Source organism: Asterias rubens, chromosome 17, assembly GCF_902459465.1.
Source record: "Asterias rubens chromosome 17, eAstRub1.3, whole genome shotgun sequence".
NCBI classification, from domain to species: domain Eukaryota; kingdom Metazoa; phylum Echinodermata; class Asteroidea; order Forcipulatida; family Asteriidae; genus Asterias; species Asterias rubens.
The window spans coordinates 2,402,017-2,421,701 of NC_047078.1; the positions used below are offsets into that span (position 1 = coordinate 2,402,017).

General features: G+C 40.0%; 1 protein-coding gene across 3 annotated transcripts in view; it reads right to left on the minus strand.

Moving 5' to 3' along the window:
- Positions 1–192: 192 nt before the first annotated feature.
- The window catches only part of LOC117301299 (cilia- and flagella-associated protein 44-like), a 39,729-nt gene continuing 20,236 nt past the window's right edge, over positions 193–19,685 (minus strand). Inside the window, exons 20-37 of one of the 3 annotated variants that reach the window (XM_033785188.1) lie at positions 19,418–19,633; positions 17,572–17,702; positions 16,202–16,553; positions 15,417–15,605; positions 14,708–14,892; positions 13,753–13,897; positions 12,944–13,212; positions 11,266–11,380; positions 10,676–10,862; positions 9,793–9,908; positions 9,175–9,351; positions 8,614–8,810; positions 7,845–8,070; positions 6,619–6,753; positions 5,590–5,607; positions 2,831–2,899; positions 2,185–2,347; positions 193–2,044 (exon numbers count right to left, since the gene is read on the minus strand). In XM_033785188.1, coding sequence (XP_033641079.1) covers positions 2,213–2,347; positions 2,831–2,899; positions 5,590–5,607; positions 6,619–6,753; positions 7,845–8,070; positions 8,614–8,810; positions 9,175–9,351; positions 9,793–9,908; positions 10,676–10,862; positions 11,266–11,380; positions 12,944–13,212; positions 13,753–13,897; positions 14,708–14,892; positions 15,417–15,605; positions 16,202–16,553; positions 17,572–17,702; positions 19,418–19,633 — 2,862 coding nt within the window. In that variant the 3' untranslated portion in view covers positions 193–2,044; positions 2,185–2,212. Of the gene's footprint in view, positions 2,348–2,830; positions 2,900–5,589; positions 5,608–6,618; positions 6,754–7,844; positions 8,071–8,613; positions 8,811–9,174; positions 9,352–9,792; positions 9,909–10,675; positions 10,863–11,265; positions 11,381–12,943; positions 13,213–13,752; positions 13,898–14,707; positions 14,893–15,416; positions 15,606–16,201; positions 16,554–17,571; positions 17,703–19,417; positions 19,634–19,685 lie in introns of all 3 variants that reach the window. The other 2 variants (XM_033785190.1, XM_033785189.1) reach the window with 2 other exon arrangements.

The window sequence follows — 19,685 nt, forward strand, 5'->3', positions numbered from 1 at the left end:
CACGAAGTTGTGTGCTTTCAGATGCTTGATTTCGAGACCTCAAATTCTAAATCTGAGGTCTCGAAATCAAATTTGTGGAAAATTACTTCTTTCTCGAAAACTACATCACTTCCGAGGGAGCCGTTTCTCACAATGTTTTATACTATCAACCTCTCCCCATTACTCATAATCAAAAAAGGTTTTATGATAATAATTATTTTGAGTAATAACCAATAGTGTCCACTGCCTTTAAGACAGTTCAGGTTGATAATAATTAAATTTTCCAAAAAACAGCAGTCGGTTTTGCGAGACATGCTTTTTCCTTTAGTTTCAACTGAGTCTTTCATTCATGAAGAAGCAATGTGTTAAATTTTGTTTCTTTTTTACCAGTTAAATAGTTTTGAACAAAGAATAATCAACTAGAGCGGGACCTAAATCCAGCTATCCTGCCCTATGTTGGCGGACTCCCTATTAGTGAATATGTTTGTTCAGGGGTGCCAGTCAGAAGCCATGTTACTGTTAGCTGTCGTGTAGGGATCACACCAAAGTTTACGATACAACCTGGCAGATATTTTAACATTTTGGTTTGAAAAAAAAAAAAATAAATAAATAAACTTAGTATTTATAAAACAACACCTAAAAACAAGCTTTCTAGACACTTGTTCTCAGAGTAAAAACAAAGTATTTATTCAGTTTCACACCAACTTTGAAAATACAGGAAAAGTATCATCTTCAAATCAACTATTAACCCAAACCACTTGGAAGATCCAAATAAATTCAAAATTAAACTATATTCATTTGATAAAAAAAAGAATATGCTTATAAAGGCACGTGAACATTCATTGGTTAATTTAAGAAACAGTTGGACGGATGTTAATTTAGTATACAATAGATGGTGGATGGAATTTCTTTGAGGCAACATTTTTAATTTATACAAATAGTAGTAAGGCACGTACTTGTACAATAGATCTTTGCTTAATTTCATGGCTTCGCTTACTGTAAGCAAAGATTCGGCGCTCAAGGAAGCAGGGAGTTCTGCACTTGCGTGCGCACTTCATGTTGCTCAGCGCTTGCACAGTAAGCATAGATTGGTGATCGTATGCGCAGAATTCAGGGGAGAGCTGAGCCATGAAATTGAATAATGGAAGGAATTTTTTTCACAGAGCAAAATTTACAAGTTAGAAAAGTCAAGAAGTACAAGTATTGTAAACGGGTTCACAAAGTCTTCTTTAAAAGTTTTCAAATGAAGCTTTAATACTTAGTTTACAATTTTGGACGGAGCTTTCATGTACTTAAAATATTTTAAGAATCTGAAATACCACGAAGTACAGGGAACAAAGGAACAAATAATATGTATAATATTTAACATCTATTATAGTATTTCTATTGTAAAACTCTACTTATTTTATGACAATACTCACGTTATTTGAAGGTTTAAAAGTTGAGGACGGAAATATTTTTTTGCATTTGCAGTTTTGTTTTATCACATGTTACTTTTAAGATATCTATGTTCTGTAAAAAATAACAGAAATTTTTGATGCGCCCAATTTTACTTGAAAGTAAAATTTAAACATTGCTGGTTTTTACAAAGCACTATGCATCTTCAAATGATTAAATATTGAGGACGGAATTACGTTAACAATTTTGTTTCAAGAAAATAATTTTTTTAGTTTAGATCTGTGTTCCATAAAAATAAAGAAACTTTACTCTGTCCAATTGTACGTGAAAGTAAAAGTTGAACATTGCTCTATTTCAACTAATCTTTCTTGCGTTTGTGAAACACAGCCATGGATTTGGATTTATGACCCAGGCCTCTTATCCTGAAGACTGTAATCGGTGACTTGGTCGGAAGTGAAATGTTTCCAGCCAGTCTTGAATGAAGACTAGCTCTATGGTTCACCAGCATGACCAGACTGCAATCCAAAACTTGGGTTGGAAGTATATTTTTCCCATCCAGTCTGGAAGGAAGACTAGCTCTACCACCATTATTGATGGTCGAATGCATTTTGTGTGTTGAAGACTGCTGTATCGTTGGCTGGGATGGACGTGAAATGTTTCCATTCAGTCTGGAACGAAGACTAACTCTACCACCATTACTGATGGTCAGGATGCATGTATTGTGTTGAAGTCTGTAATGAAGACTAGCTCTACTGCTAACCAGACTGCTATTAGTGGATGCTCCGGAAGTAATTTGTTTCCATTCAGGCTGGAACGAAGACTATCTTTACCACCATTACTGATGGTCAGGGTGCATGTTGTGTGTTGAAGACTGCTGAATTGGTGGCTGGGTAGGGGGTAGAATGTGACCACCCTTCCTTGAGAGAAGGCTAATCTCCTCTTTCAGAGCTTCAATCTCCTGTGCTTGAAGCTAAACAGTAAAGAAAATAATAACTTTAATTAAATTAAATTAAATTTGATTCAATTAGGTTTTATATTAACATCCCCAAAATTACACGACAGAAGTTAAAAATTAAACAATTTAATCATCAAATAATAATTATTTTTTTTTTTAAAAACCAGGTCGTTTTCTTTGCAGCAAAAGTATGTCATAAATGTACTACAGTCAACCCTCGTTATAGGCTAAATAGCACAGTTATAAAAAGGTTATGCCAATAAAGAGGTTCTAGAGGTTTGCTTATAAAGAGTACATTCTGAACAGTACATTCTACGGCTTCGCATCCCATTCGAGGGCGCAGTGATAATAGATAAGTATCTCGCTTAAGGACACAAGTGTTCTGACCAGGGCTCGAACCCACACTCTGCTGATCAGAAACACCAGCACTTGAGTACTATGTTATTATTCGCACGGCCGAGGCACGCCACACGGTATTGATTTATATTTTTTACTAACCTGGACAAGCTGGATCAAGCGACCTCTCTCCTCCAAGTCCGCTTTCCGACTTCCCGTGAACTCGCCACCCTGTCATAAAACAACAAAAGTTTAGCTTGTCAACTCAAACACCCTTTCGGTCTTGGTTTGTGGGATCCTGCTTTTGTTGTTCTATTATTTCCTTTTGTGTAGAAATTCGCTTTGGGGTACCATTATAACAAAGAAAACCTTGTTGGTTGCATTGTTGTTCTGTTGAAACCCCCCTATTGACCCATTTCACCTGGCGTCATCATCAGAATAATCTTGGATGCGCCATTTTGGTGGTCAATGTCAACGTGTGTTATTCCATGGTTATTCAGTGAAGTGAGCATTGAAGGCGACGGGGCGTTTACACATAAACCTACTGACCACCAACATGGTGAGCGTGCCACCAGTCGCCGCGTGTGACGCGCGTGCAAGGGGTCAATAAGTCGGCTTGTGTAAGAACACACAAGTGTGTAAACACCTGCAATCGGGGACCTCCTATGGTCCCTCTTCAGTGTGTACTTGGTATTTCAAGCCCTGACCGGACTTGTTTGGTTGTGGGGTTGCAGACCAAATGCTAAAACTACTTGACTCTGGCCAGTCGGACAGTGGCTACTCTGTTCCCTGTGTCATGTCAGTGCAGAATGCCTGCTTAAACCTCAACCCATGCAGCAGCCCCAAATGTATGACGTTTTAACCAAATCATGTATTCTATCTTTTTGTACAAGAAACCCCCTAACGCACAACCCCACCTAAACCATAGCAATGTGAATATGAAAAGGCAATGAAATGAACCATGCTCCCCGAACATTTCCTAATACCAAGAAATGAAACGTGCTATTATTACCAGTATTACATTAGAGACTAGCTATAATCAGGCATGCAACTGCCCGTTGAAAAAAAAAAATGCCACGGGACATGATACCCACAATGGTAGCCTAGAAAATGTTGAGGTTTATCATGCTCTTAGGTTAATTTTAAGCATGTGCTAGGCTTATTTAACATGATTGTAGGTGTACACTGTTAATGCCAGGCATATATTAGGCTAAAAAAAAACGAAACAAAAAAAAACCGCGGAATTCCGCGGAAACGCGGAAGAGTTGCATGCCTGTATAATGCATGCAATTGTCTTGACCGTTTTAAGATGTCACAAGTTTACAAAAGCCACAACGCCTGTACTTCCTGCGGGCACAATGTCTAAACACCTCATGAAAGAAAACATAACATCTTACATTTTCATGGAATTGCCATTTTCATGGTGCGGTAAATGCCGTAACACTTGGAAAATTAGCTCTTTAGAAGACCTTCAAGTAACTTGCCTGCCAGAAAAAGCCACGGAAGCACAAGGCCACTTTTTTTGCAAACAATGTGACATAGTTTAAACAACATGAACTAATAGTAGACAGTTAAAAGTGAGAGTTTAAATTAAGCTAGATTCATGAACACCATGATTTATGGCTAACTCAGATACCATCTGTATAAATATCACATTGCTTTACCAGACCTGGGCCCAAGTTCATAAACCCAAAGCACAAAAACATTTTAAGCACAGACAAATATTGCTTTCAGAAACATGTTACCAGCCAGCTTTTCATAAAGTTTACATTGTTGCACCTGGTTCCCCGCTCATTCTCAGCACAGAAATTTGGCCTCAGCAGCCGTCGATTTCACAAAGAGATAAGACTCGTCTTATCCCGAGGTAGGACGAGTAACTCATCCTAACTGAGATTAATCTTATGGTCTGCATGCTACAGTGCAGGATTGGGACTCATCCTAAGTCCTAAGATTAGTCTTAAGTTAGGAAGAGTTTTGTGAAATCGACGGCTGTATTTTCTGCCAAACAACTTTATGAAACTACGCCAAGTTCAAAGAGCTGCTAAATCAGAAAATTTTGCTTAAAAGTTTTGTGACTTATATACAAATGTTGACTGCTTCGAGTGCTATGGTTAAAACTATGACTCCCAAGGTGATCCCGGAGCGTTCTATTTTCCCGAGGCGCAGCCGAGGGAAAATGGAATAGTCCGGGGATCACCGAGGGAGTCATAGTTTTAACCATAGCATGAGTAAAAGCAGTCAATATTTGTTTTAAAACACCCCATCAGACTATTTATCATCCTCGTACACGTAACGTTCGTACGCGCGTTTCAGATACACAGATGCACAACTGATTGGGTTTGAGGTGGGTAAAAAGACGTCTGGGTACTGCACGCCGTGTATCAGTCGTCGGACTATCACACGGCAAACGATGTACTATCACACGGCCGCCGTTTCTAGTAAAACTAGGACATATCATGTGACGTGCTCTAAACCAATGAAAAGGCAGAATATTGGTAAGGGGTGTTATAACAACAATTAGCAGGATACCAGGATCAGTTCCAGTCAAAAACTGTACATTATTTGGCTGGTAACCTTATTCTGGTAAGAAAAGTTTGTTTGTTTTTAGCTACTTTTTGTGCTAAAACAGCTCTTTGAACAGGTGTGGATTTCACAAAGAGTCAAGACTAGTCTTATCTCGAGGACTAGCCATGCGTTTTTTATATCTCCTAGGACTTCGACCCCAGGACTGGGTTTGATAGAGCTGTTTATACTGCTGATGTTATGTATTAAGACATTTGTAAGAAGTAAATGAAGTATAAGCGGTGAGCCATATATATTATATATAATATTTGCATAGATATTAAGCATGCAATACATCATTGGAAACAATTTATCCAAAAAATTTAATAACTGTACAAGAAACTCTGAAATCAATTTACCGATCTTGGTCCTTCAGTCTGTGAAGAGTTCATATAAAATTATAAAAAATATGAGTTATAAAAATTATTTGGGAGTCTATAGTCATCCTTACTGACAGCTGAGGAGCTGAATTGTGAGGGACGCAGATATGTGTTCGAAAAGCACACACACACACAGAGTAAATTTTATTCCTGTTTTTTTTGGCAAGCCTTACAACATCATAACATCATATTTGCTTGAAAATTGATAACCTTTTAAAATCGTAAATTTTGGTTTTACTTTTTGTTTGGCGGGGAGGGGGGGGGATATTACTTAACTATAACAATACAGGCCTGTATGCTTTGTTTTTGAAAGGGTAAGGGCACCAAGGCATTTTCTCCTTGGTAAAGGGCACCTTATTATGAGGAAATTGTAAATTAATTTGTCCACTGTTTGACTGTAGCAATTCCAGGGCACCAAGGCAATGACCAGTGGGCATGGAGGCAATTGCTTTTTTCGTTGCCTCTGTGAAGTATCAGGCCTGACAGAATCTTTGATTACCCGATGAGTATTTTTGGAAATTATCCAAGGGTAAAATTGTGTGACTATAGGCACTTTTTCAGAAATTAAAGGAACACGTTGCCTTGGATCAAACGAGTTCGTCTATAAAAAGCATTTGTAACAGTTTTTTATAAAATGCATATGGTTGGAAAGATGTTTTAAAAGTAGAATACATTGATCCACGCAAATTTGCCTCGAAATTGCGTGGTTGTCCTTTTACTGTGCGAACTAACACGGTCGGCCACTTATGCGAGTCCAAAAATTGACTCCCATATATGGCCGACGATGTTAGTCGACGAGGTAAAAGGAAAACCGTGCAATTTCAATGCATGTTTGTGTGGATCATTGTATTCTACTTTTACAACATCTTTCTACCCATATGCATTTTATAACAAACAGTTACAAACGCTTTTCAAAGACCAACTCGACCGATCCAAGGCAACGTGTTCCTTTAACAAGCTTGGATTATCAAATTGAAAACCCCCAATTCTCTTTAAAGCTCTACTCACCAGATTGGTCTGTCTTGCATCCAGCGTCTTCTCTAGATTCTTATTGTCACCAACGAGCATCGTCAGCTGCTGAAGTCTCATGGTGTTGTCTTCGATCAGCTCGGTAATGCGGGCTTTCTTCGCATCAATCTTGCTCTATAAAAAAAGTGGAAACTTTGTTTTATCTCTTTGCTAGTAAATAGAATGTTGGAGCACCGATAGCGGTTGTGACTGCTTTAAGGATTTGGGTACTTTTTCAAAATGTCCATAAATTTACATTAAACTTACAGGGTTTGAAGATAATGATAGTGGAAAGCTTCCCTTCAAATCTTACTTGCTGAGGTGGTGTAGTTTTTGAGAAATGAGTAAAACAATGTCATGAAAATACGTTTGTAAATGATTACAATAATTTTCGTTTCATTACATTGTTTTACTCATTTCCCAAAAACTACAGCACCTCAGCACGTAGCATTTTCAGGGAAGCTTTCTACTATCATTATCTTCAAACTGTGTAAGTTTAGTGTAAATCTGTGGACATTGTGTTTTTTGTCCTACAAAAGTTACATAGACACTTTAAAAAATAAAACACAAGGAAAACTGACTGTGTATGTTTCAAATGATTTGTGGTTGAACAATGACAAATTCACTAGCCCAATTAACATGATAATGTAGGTCGCTTGGCTGTCGCTTCCCAGTTGTATTGCAAACTTGGGTGCAGGCCTGATACTTCACAGAGGCAACAGAGGCGATTGCCTCCGTTGCCCCTTGTCATTGCCTTGGTGCCCTTGAAAATGCTCCAGTAGAAATTTACAATTTCCTCATAGGGTGCCCTTTGCCAAAAGAGAAAATGCCGTGGTGCCCTTGCCTTTTTCAGAAACGAAGCATACAGGCCTGTGGGTGTGATCCCTTGCTACACGGCAGTCAATGGTTTTAATACTGATCGGTGCTTACAGGTAAAGGGGAGTTCAGCTACGGGTTAGCAGAATTGTTTTGCTTGTGCGTGTACTACTCCACATAACTAGGCATTCTTCACTTACACATCGCAACTATAGCACCGAAATTTGGCGCTTTCACAGTGAGTGAAAAAGGGCACAAAATTCGGCTGTAAGAAGAGCCTAGTTCACCAAGACAGTTTGACAGCAAAAGAGGACTTAAGAAACTCTTAATATCGGGAAAAATCTTGACGCATCAAGAATCTTCCTGTTCCCACAAGCACTGGCAACTTCCTCCTCCCGTCTCCCACTAACCTCCCATTTCTGCAGCTCATCAGCGTTGGTAAACTCATTTAGTTTGAGCTTCTCTTTGAGTTCCTCCACGGTGCGATTCACTCCGATTGTCTCCAGCTTCTCCAGATCGATGATGCGGCCAAACTTCAGCCGCATCATCTCATCGCATTTCTCTTGAAGCTCAGTGATGCGCGCCTCCATCAGTTTACGATCTTTGATAAGCTGGACGTGCTGCTGACGATGTTCTCTGTTAAAAAGTTCAAAACAGGTATATCAAAGTTGAAGTCTTCAAATTTTCTTAACTTTTAAAAAACTTGCTGAGCTCTACATCAGTGCACAGTTTGAAAGTGCTGCTTAACGGTAAGAAATTTTTTGTGCTAACTATAGCAGAAAAATTTCGAGTGGTAACGGTTCAGGCATGCAACTGCCCGTTGAAAAAGGCACAACGCAAGTGCGGAGCAAGGCAGCCGAAACGCCACGGGACACGATACCCACAATGGTACCCTAGAAAATGTTGAGGTTTATTATGCTCTTAGGTGTATTGCTAGCATGTACTAGGCTTATTTTACATGATTGTTTTTTTTTTCCGTTTTTTTTTTTTTTTTTTTCACGCTAAAAAAACCCCAGAAATTTGGAATTCCGCGGAAACGCGGAAGAGTTGCATGGCTGAACGGTTAGCAGCGCTCTGAAACAGAAATTGCACAGTAAGCAAAACAATTGGCTGTTATGCAGCTCTGGGCCCAGTACAGGTTTTAACAAAGTGGTGATATTACTCTAAACTTTGGCTTACTTGTAGTGGCGTCTTTGCGCAGTCTTCTCCTCCTTCAGTTCTTGAATGCGTCGTTGTAGTTTCGCCATGCTGGCGTTGTTGAAGACAAGACACTGTGATATGTCTTGGGGTACTGCTCCGTTGACCATGTACTCCACTTGATGTAAACGGAGAGTCACGACAACGTCAAGCTCGTTCAACTTCTGCTGCTTCTCAAGCTAAAGGTTCGACAGAGCAAGAATGAAACCTTGTCAACAATTAGTCCGGGACAGCTGGAATATAAGTACCGTCCAGGACAACCAAGAAATTGTGATTCCGTAACTAGATGAGAATACCCTCTCTAGTCATTGTGAAATCAGCAGTTTCAAACCCACAACCTTGTGATTGTACATGTATGTCCTGCAGTCTGATCACTGGACCACAACGACTTTAGTGGCTTTTTTGTTTGGCCTTTTTAGCCTTTGAGCAAACTTGCAATAAAAATAATTAAAAAAACATGAAGGAGAGTTTTGAGATAAAAAAACAAAACCAAAAAACTTTAGTACACAGGCAGCCAGTAGTAGCCATCGAAAAACCACTCACCTGAAAAGCCTCAAGATCCGCCTCAGCCGTCTTCAAGCCATTGTCGATAATCTTCTGCTTCTTGGTCAGTGCATCAACCTCCTTCTTCAAACCCTCAGCAATCTTCTTCTCTTCTGCGAGTAACTCCTCAAAGTCCAAGCGTTTCTCACGGAGAGCGCAGGTGTTGTCAAACAGGGCCTGAAAAGAGAAAAATTACAGTAGCGTAGGGCATTTTTTATTATTTTTTAAAATAACAACATAAGATTCGTTCGATCAACTCCGCTCATACTACAAGTAAACCTCTACTACAACCCCTCCTCAGAGACAGTGTAGTCAATCAAGGGGTTCAGTACACAAACAGGTCACCATGACCCTTTGAAGTTTGGCGACCACACTCGTAATTTGCGTGTAACTGTGAGCGCAAAACGTAAAAGCTTGAGATTGTGAAGCCTACCTATATAAATGTGGTTTTTTTTTAAGCCCTACTCTGCAATCTGGTGATTTCTATATGGTTTTATTTTTATGTTTTTATGAAAATGATCCTTACTAGAGAAAATAAATATTTGTTTATTTGTTTTATTTTTTGGGGGGTGTGTTAAAAAATAGAGATTTCTGCTTTAAAATCACATCTCACAATACCTGATCACATCCTGGAGGGCAGACGGTGTCATCCAGACTCTCCTCCTCGCTGTCTTCCTCATCACTCGACCAATCAGATTCATCATCGGACGACTCTTCGCTTTCCTCATCCGAGCCTACGAAGAAAAAAAACCAGACATCAATAAAAGACGATTAAGCTAATACAACCAGACAGATGAACCAAGCCTTGCGTACAGGCAACCGTTCGTCAGAGTTGACAGTGTCCTCAGAATCAGTGCTGTAGGTGTCAAGACTGGTCTCGAGACCGGCGAGACCAGCTTTGCCGTAACGAGCCTTGGTCTTCTCTGGTGTTCTGGTCTCAGTATCAATCAGTTTCAGTCTAGGTCTCAGACTATCGGTCTCGGTCTTGGTTTATTGGGTCTCGACTACAACACTGTTTGGAATACCCATGAACATTTGGGCTCAACGTTATTCAGTTACTTAAAGGTATTGCCATAAGCTTCTCTTACTATTTATGCATGAGGTACGTCACTATGCCAACTCAAAATGAGGCGATGGGCGCAGCCACTGGAAGTGAAGGGGAACGTGCGCCCATAGCCTCATTTTGGGTTAGAATTATGACGTCATGCATAAGTATTAAGAGAGGCGTATAGATTGTCTTTTTTGTCACTAAAAATACAATAAAAAGGTTTGTCAACTGAATATCATAAGCTGAATATCTTCTACATGTGTGTACATGTTGAACGAAAAACCCCAAAACATCAGCAAAAATTGTCAAATTAATTTCATCAAAAACATTAAACCCATCTATATTTAGTGAGGTGAAATGAGTACCAACTGCGTCTCCAGCCTTACTCTTGCATTCTTTATGTGGTTACGACATAAAAAATACCAGGAAATTTGTTTGACTTTTTTTCTTTACCTTCTTCAGTCTGAGCCTTTTTCTTCGCTCGTTTGATCTTCTTCTTGAAGACCTTGGTCAGGAACTCTGCAAACTTGTTGTTTTCCCCTAGGGATGCTTGGAAGTTTGCATACAGCGCCTTCTCTTTCTCGTTCAGTCGTTCGATGTCCTTACGTTTGCCATCCAGCTTCGTTTGACACTCTGCAACCTAGGAGTTAAAAATAACGGAATTGAATGATCAGACAGTAGGAGGGTTAACTGTGAACTGTGTAGATTGATTCATTTTGCAGGCTGGCTTAGCTCATCTATCATTCCAAAACAAAGTTGATGATACTTAACATGCTAAATACTCAGATAGTTGGAAGGTTGACTGTGTACTGGGTAGATGCATTCACCACATGATACCATATTGCAGGCTGGCTTGGCATTTTCCATATAAATCCAGATAGAATGTCCCAAAATAGTAGTTTTATCATTGTCAATCACAAAAGAACACCATTATTATTTCTTTACTAGTGAGGAAAAACATACTAGGTTGGAATTCACAAATTCACCCTTGGAACAACTGGGACAAACTAAACTGTTCTCTTTCTTTACCCTCTAATATTTACCTTCAGTTGACTGTCTGATTTCTCCTTGACTTTGCCTTCCACCTTCGCTGCCAAGACATTCTCCCTCTTCTCAAACTCTTTAAGAAGCTGCAGCTCTTCAAACAGTGTCACTCGTCTGTAGCAAGAAACACAGGGAGGAATGAAAAATTAATTGCGTGTCCTGGCTGAGCGTATAAGAGCACTGGGATCAAGCTCTGGGCCCAATTTCATAGAGTTGCTAAGCTAAGCACAAACATTTGCTTAGCATGACATTTCTTTCTTGATAAATACAGGATTACCAACCAAATTTCCACGTAATTATCAGGATAAGCAAACAACAGCTGAATACCAGTAACAAGCAATATGCAACAAATGGAAATTTGGTTGGTAATCCTGTTTTTATTAAGGAAGAAATTTCATGCTAGAAGCAAATTTTCGTACTAAGCAGCTCTATGAAATTGGGCCCTGGTGTTTCTGATCAGCAGAGTGTTGAATCGAGTCACGGTTGTGACACTTGTGGCCCCAAGCAAGACACTTTTAAGATCTTTAAAATCATTAATTAAGTATGTAACCTGTGTCAACCATGGTATTTGTGATAGTGTAAAAACAGTTTTGTTTCGTAATCAGTTTCTTGAATGTGATGACCTTGATACTCTCGGTCTGCTACTCAGATCATTCTGACACTCCCTTTGTTTCATACTTTGTCAGGATGGTATGGGGGTCGCCCGACAGTGTCAGGGTTATCCTGTTTCTTTATTTGCATGTTTATGTCCCTTATTTTGTATTTTTGATGTAATTTTTATAAATCTTTTTATCTTCTCCATTTATGGAGGTTTTGAGGAAATAAATAAATAAATAAATTAATGCTTTGTCCTTCGGATAAAATGTAAAGCTCTAGCTTCGTGTGCCACATATTTAGCAGCACCGGCTGTATACTCCCCTTGGAGCTGCGATAGTGTAAGAAATGAAATTATGGTTCAGTGACCAGCATGACAAGGGGTAATAAGTTTGAGGCACAAAGATCATTTCCCTAGGCTATTCGTTGCGAATATTGACAACAATTCTACAGTAAATAAACACAATAAAAACGACAAAACCATTTCCCTAAAGTAGACCCACACTGAGTGTTTGTTGTGTGTGCTAAAGTTCAACTAATAATAACATTATCTCTTACGTATTTAGAAAGGGGCTATGATGGCCCCCATGATTGATTTGTGGGGTGTCGTGGCCGAGCGGCTAAGAGCACCGAATTCAAGCTCTGGTGATTCTGTTCAGCAGAGTGTGGGTTCGAATCCCAGTCGTGACACTTGTGTCCCTGAGCAAGACACTTTACTACAATTGCTTCTCTCTACCCAGGGGTAAATGGGTACCTGTGAGGGCAGTAATTGTTCTTGTCCTTGATTTAGCTTAGTGTGCTACATATTTGGCAGCACGGGCTGTATACTCCCCATGGAGCTGCGATAGTGTAAGAAATGAAAATGTGGTTGAGTGACCAGGGGTAATAAGTTTGAGACACAAAGATCATTCTTTGGAAGAGTGTTGTATAAGAGTCAATACTGTTATTGTTATTATAATGACATCGCTCTGTATCTACGGCTATTTGGAGCCTTTCAATCACATGCGTAAAACTGAAGATACAACATGCCAAACTTCAAGGGCGGTTTAAGGCATTAACTGACTTTAACAATGCTTTTCTCACCTCAAATCTGCATTCTTTAGGTCAGTGTCAAAGCTGAACTTCTCGTGTCGCAGCATCCGCAACTCCGCGTCGAAACTCACGATGAGGTCTTGGATATGAGTCATCAGCTCGTCCTGACGATGAACCATTCGAATCTCTTCCATGGCGAGGAGCTGTTGCTCTAGCGGGGACAGAGCAGGGACGGCGTCCGCATTGGAGGCTGCACGAGACTTGGCTGACATCAGCGAGGAGTGACGGTAAGAGAGAGGAGTGCCGTTCGGTTTCTCTTTCTGTTGATCCAATATTTTTTAAGAAGTTTTGTTTGAGCGCTTCAATTCAATTAGATATTTATTTCATAGTCTTGAGTATTGTACATCGATTAATAAAGGGATTGTATACTTTGGTAACTACTCAAAAAAATCACCATAAAACTTACTTGGTATAAAGAAGTAAAGTATTGTTGATAAAGTATGACATTTTGAGAATCAAAAGAATGCGGTTTTAGAGAGGGAGAGGAATTAAAAAACATTTCAATCTGAAAAACAAGGTTCAACCCAATTTCAAAAAGCCTGTAAGCATAAAACTTGCTAAACACAAAATATTGCTTAACAGAAACTGGTTATCAGCCAAAAATTCCATCAAGTTTACATTGTTGCAACTGGTGCCCCCCTAATGTTTTGCTTAGCAAAGAAATTTGCTAAGCAGTATTTTCTGCGTAACACCTTTATGAAATTGAGCCCAGGTTGGTATGTAGTGTCGTAACACCTTTATGAAATTGAGCCCAGGTTGGAATGTAATGTCCTCCCTAAGCGCATTTTCGGAAAGTTTACCTGATCAGTAGGAGCGTTGTCTCCACCACTGCCTCCGAATCCACCAAACATTCCTCCTCCGTCTCCTCCAGTCTTCTCCTGGATGGCTTTCTGGACCATCAGCTCCTTGAACTTCATCAGGGTCTCCCGTGTGTACTCAAGTTTCCTGTCAAGACAATTTAATTATTATAAAATTTTGACGTCTTAAAATCATCTTTTAGCCTCGAGAATGAATCTGCTAGGGTTAAAACGTCAGGCCTTTAACCCTTTTTTGTTTGCATTTATACCCTCGGTCCTCTTGGTTGTAAAGTTGTTTGCAACAGCTAATTCTATTTTCTGGTCTTGAAGTCAAGTGAAACAAGGATGCTTAACTTCAAAGTAAATAGCTTTGAAAATAACATGAATCAATTATTATTCCATCCGCTTGTTTTTTTAGATGGAAACTCAGCAAACTCCAACAAGGGGATATGAACAGCCAATCTCTCTCATATAAACATTGGTTTAACGTCTACGATTATGAATTGGTAACAAGCAATGGAGAGCTGAGAAAAAAGTAATTTTCCACTTAAATATTTGAATTTGATTTTGAGACCTCAGAGTTAGATATTGAGGTCCCGAAATCAAGCATCTGAAAACACACAAGTTCATGTGACAAGGGTGTTTTTTCTTCCATTATTAGCTCGCAACTTTGACGACCAATTTATTGAGTTCAAATTTTCACAGGTTTCAGTGACCATCACCTACATACAACCAAGTTTACCCTCGCCACAGGTTAGCAGATAATGTTTACTGAGCATGACTGACTCCAAACATTACTAGGCATTCTTTGCCTTTACAATTAGTGAAGAAAATCAGTGCTCGTCAGTAAGCGGAGAGTGGAAATCATAAGCGCAGAATTTGGCAGTAAGCAGAGCCATGAAATTTGGCCCAGGTATTATGAGTTTTACTTAAGAGGGGGGTTGGAGGTAAAACCTACTTTTCTGGAGTTTCACACGGATACAGCTGAGGACACTCCGGCAGAGGCTTCTTCTGGTCGTCGCTCAGTACTTTGTGCATGTCCTTTAGCTCCATCAGGCATTTCTGTATCTCCTTAATGAGATCAATCTTCTTGTTGCGCAGGGTAACGAGACGGTGATTGAACTCTGACTTGTGCTTGTGGATCTGTGGACAGAAAACACACATCAAGAGGGAGTACTTAAAGATGTGTTCTCTTGATGTTTGGGTCAGTGGTACTCAGGGAAAATACCTTTTTTCAAACTCCCCATTTTTATGTAGGATTTGAAACTTTTAGGTTTGCGATAACACCATGTGACTCTAGTGAGTAATACCAAAGTCTTATATAGCGCATGTATCTACCAACAAGGTACTCAAGGCGCTTAGTATATAATTTTTTTCAGAAAGAGGTTATTGAAGTTATGAATTCTGAGACCCAATTGTGTAGCACCTTATAAGGTAGTGTTGGTTTGTCACATGGTGTTACCACAAACCTCACCCAAGTTATAACTCATCTCATAATGAATCTTGGTGCTTTGAGAAATCGAGCACTGTTGGTTTGTTTTGCCTGATCGAACATGGCAAAAGTTGGCTTTCACAATTTAATTGACGCCTAAATGTAAAGGCTAAAGTAAAGCTAAACGAAATCCTAATACTTCTAATAGTTTCAAAAGAGGAGATTTTTAAGTTACCATTTCTTCCAGCGTGACGAGCTGGTTACGCTTCTTGAGTGCGTTCATCCTAAGATGTTCGGGTACGCTGTAATCCTTGGCCGTCTTCAATTTGAAGTCTCCCATGTGATCCTGAGCGTCTTTGATCGCAGAGACGTCTGCGGGATCCTCATAGTCCTCAGGAGGCTTGCTGACATTTAGTTCCTCCCACTATGAAAACAAAAATGCAAGTTTGTTGCATATTTAATATTGCAACTAGATTCTGACGTTTAGCTCCCCCCACTACAGAGTAAAAATGCAAATTTGTTGTATACTCAATGGCCATGCCCCGCCCGTTTTTGATAGAATCAATAAATATACAACTAAATATACAGTTTGCCTTCAGACTCCTCCCCCACTTCATCCAGGGCTCAAAATTAACACTGGACCACAGGGCCAAGATTTGACCTTTGGTCTAAAAAACTTACAGTAAGTTGTCTTGTGTTTTTCAACTGAATAATGTTCACAGTGACAACATAACGCTCGGCTGGGTGTGCGTTAAAAACAACGATTGCAGCGACCCAGGAAACAATGTTGTCACTGGTTGCACAATCATGTTAACTTTTGTTGGGTTTTCTTCTAATGACTTTGGTCTTGTAAAAAACTTTCTGGTCCAGTGAACATTCTGAGCAACAAGCCTTGTGGTTTTGTTTTTTTCCCAAAAAAATTTGAGCCCTGTCATCTTTACCTCAACTGAAGCAAGCTTAGGCCACTATACATAAAAATCAGTAAACAGTTTAACTCAAAACAAAGTCATCTTGTTTTACCTGTTTCTCTCTGGCCAATCTCTTCTGTCTTGCTTTCTCCGCCTTCTGCAACGCCTTCGCGACCTTCTCCCCGTGACGCCCGGTAAGCACTGTAGACTTCTTCATGTCGCGTGTTCCAGCCATCAATGTCACAGCGGTCATGCTATCCCCGAGTCCCGACTTCTCGCTCAGTGTGTCCCTCGTATGGTCCCGCTGGAAGCTTTTATCGGACAGCATTGTGGCGCGGCGGGTCAGCTCTGCTTTCATCTGATGGAACTCTAGAGGGAGCTTGGTGGTTCTGTAGGTTGAGATCTCATGCTTGGTTTGGATGGAGATGACCACAATACGCTCACACTCAATCTCATCCTTGAACCTGAAGATCGAGAGGAGATGGCATTGTCAATCGAAAGAGGAAATTATCATACTATAAATGTTGACGGTATCCACAGGTTGCCAAGAGAGTAAAAAGTTGTGGTCAACAGATCTGGTTCATCAAATTAAAGTTCCTGCATGTGGCTGTGATCAAAGTGTGTCTTTGAATTCATGTAATATATTTGTGTCCTTTGATAAAGCACGTTTCGTACTTTCTTCCAAATTCCATTTTTACTGACTTCTAAGAGCAGGCATGCAACTGCCCGTTGAAAAAAAAAGAGGAAAATTTTCAAAGGCACAACGCAAGTGCGGAGCGAGGCAGCCGAAACGCCGCGGGACATGATACCCACAATGGTACCCTAGAAAATGTTGAGGTTTATTATGCTCGTAGGTGCATTGTTAGCATGTACTAGGCTTATTTTACATGATTGTAGTTGTACACTGTTGTTGCCAGGCATATATTAGGTAAAAAAAAAAAATCCTTTTTTTTTTGTACGTAAAAAAAAAAAAAAACAAGACGCGGAATTCCGCGGAAGAGTTGCACGCCTGTAAGAGAAATACTTGAGAAAAATAATTTACAAAAAATGAATGGCAGGGACATGGTCCTTTAGACTAGTTCGCTGACTAATAATAATACACAAATGAGCCTTAGTCTGCTGTGTAGTAATAATATTGTTAGAAACACCTGACCCCATCAGTGCAAATATTCATGGGTCTTCCCTTGTAGACACACTGAAGCGAGACACCGACTTGACCAGCGCTGAGGAACTACGCTCCTGCATGCTGGACCGGAACATCTGGAGAAAAATCACTGAGCAGGCTCGAGCTTCTAGATGGCGCTCTACTTGATTGATCTCTGGAATGGTTGAATACTAATGGATTTCTATCAGTTTAGTTTATCCCTCAATATATGATGACTAGCATATTGAGATAGGCATTGCCAGATTGCCAGTTGTCAAATGGCAGGGTTTTATATGTCCAAATGGACCTCTTGCGAACTTGAGTGTTTAAGAACCAACCTGTTTTTGAGTTTCTCTAAGCTGATACGATGTTTCTCAGCCTCCCAAGCTAACTCCCTCCTTACAAGTTCAATCTTATCATTTGTCTGCTTCTCCAGTTCCTTCCGGATCCCTGGATCCATCTCAAATTCCTGGGTTATAGAAAACATGTAAATGACGTTTAGCAAAATTAATGTCAGCCAGTGGTTCAGCATATGTTTCTGTAGTGGTTTGCAATATTAACTGTTTGAAACTTTGGGTTGGTTATGCAACTATTTATTTTCAGTACCCCAACAACTCATTATAGAGATAGTAGACCAATCCATTAAGCTCCGCCCCGTTGCGTATTGACCAATCACAACGCAGTGAAGGTCCGACAAATAAGGTTCCGACATGCACAAGCATATCTTGGCGTGCGCAGCAGAGTTATGCAGAAAGGCATTGGAGAGCCCCATGTGTTCTTGCTCACACGTGCGTCGTGGGCGGAGCCTACTGGATCGGTCTATTACATAGTGTTATGGCACTGCCATGTAAACTTTCAAAACCTACTCATCTTGATGTTTTTTTTGCAATCAAAATTAGGCGTGATATTTGGAATAAAAGTAGGAACATTTGATTGAGTACATGGGCTGACCTACATCAACACATGATGTTGACTTAAAGACACTGCACACTATTGGTAATTGTCAAATACAAGGTCTTCTCACTTGGTGTTACTCAACATATGCATTTAATAATAACCGTATTTATAACGCGCCTTTTGCCAAAGGATACAAAGCGCCAGGTATTATTACTGCAAGGAGTGGGGCGAATTTTGAGATATAAGACCTAATCCTTAAGCACCATGTAATGGTTTACAAGGTGCTGTTGCACAATATGCTGCCAATTCAGCCAGGAACACAGGGGCGAACCCCTTCTCTTTTCGATAAGTGCACTGGGTTCTTTTACATGCGTTTACACAACACATGGGACCAACAGCTTTACGTCCCATCCGAAGGACGAAGCAATGGTTATGTGTCTTGCTTAAGGACACAGTGTCACGGCTGGGGATTCGAACCCACACCCTGCTGATCAGAAACACCAGAGTTTGAATTCGGTGCTCTTAACCGCTCGGCCACGACACTTCTAAAATAACAAATCTGTGAAAATTTGAGGTCAATTGGTCGCCGAAGTTGCGAGATAATAATAAAAGAAAAAACAACCTTGTCACACGAAGTTGTGTGCTTTCATTCAGATGCAAGTTGATTTAAAGACCTCAACTAATTCTGAGGTCTCAAAATCAAATTCGTGGAAAATTACTTCTTTCGCGAAAACTATGGCACTTCAGAGGGAGCCGTTTCTCACAATGTTTTATACTATCAACCTCTCCCCATTACTCGTCACCAAGTATGGTTTTATGCTAATAAATATTTTGAGTAATTACCAATAGTGTCCACTGCCTTTAATACAGTTTTCAGGCTATTTATTCACAATTTGTCTGACTTTTTCAAAGGCCATATCGATACCTATCGTCACTAACCCCTGGGAGGGATGTACTGGGAAACAACGCTGATTGACTCAGGAAATTGGTAACGTTTTAGATGGAAAGTGGGGGCGCGCGTAGTTTTAAGATACTTGCATGTTGATCACACCCGCGTTTTTTATGACACAAAAACGTTTTTTAAAAACAAAAACAAACACATTTTTTAAGACGAAAGACATTGTGCTAGCATATAGCACATTCACATTTGCCAATTCCAGAGGTAATGATCGAGCAAGGCATGCTGGAAAAAAAATGGCGCGGTGAGATTGATCACCCCTGGGAACGAGGTTGATAACTATGCCACTTTACACAGAGTACTAGACCAAGACGGCTGTGCTACCTTACCTTGCGCTCTAACTGTAGATGGTCAGGCAGGTCTTGATTCTGCTCCAGGAGTTTCTTGAACTGACGTCTGAACTTAGCGATGGTCCGTCTGACCTCCATCTTCTTCTCATCAGCCTTCCGCATCATCTTGTCATACTCAGATTTCTGTTTCTCCAGCTCAATGCTGTAGTGATCCTTGTTGTCGATGTCCGATACTTTGCGATCCTCGTCTCCTTTCTGTGTCATTTTAAAAAGAAAATTAGTTGATGAAACGGTAAGATTTAAAGTC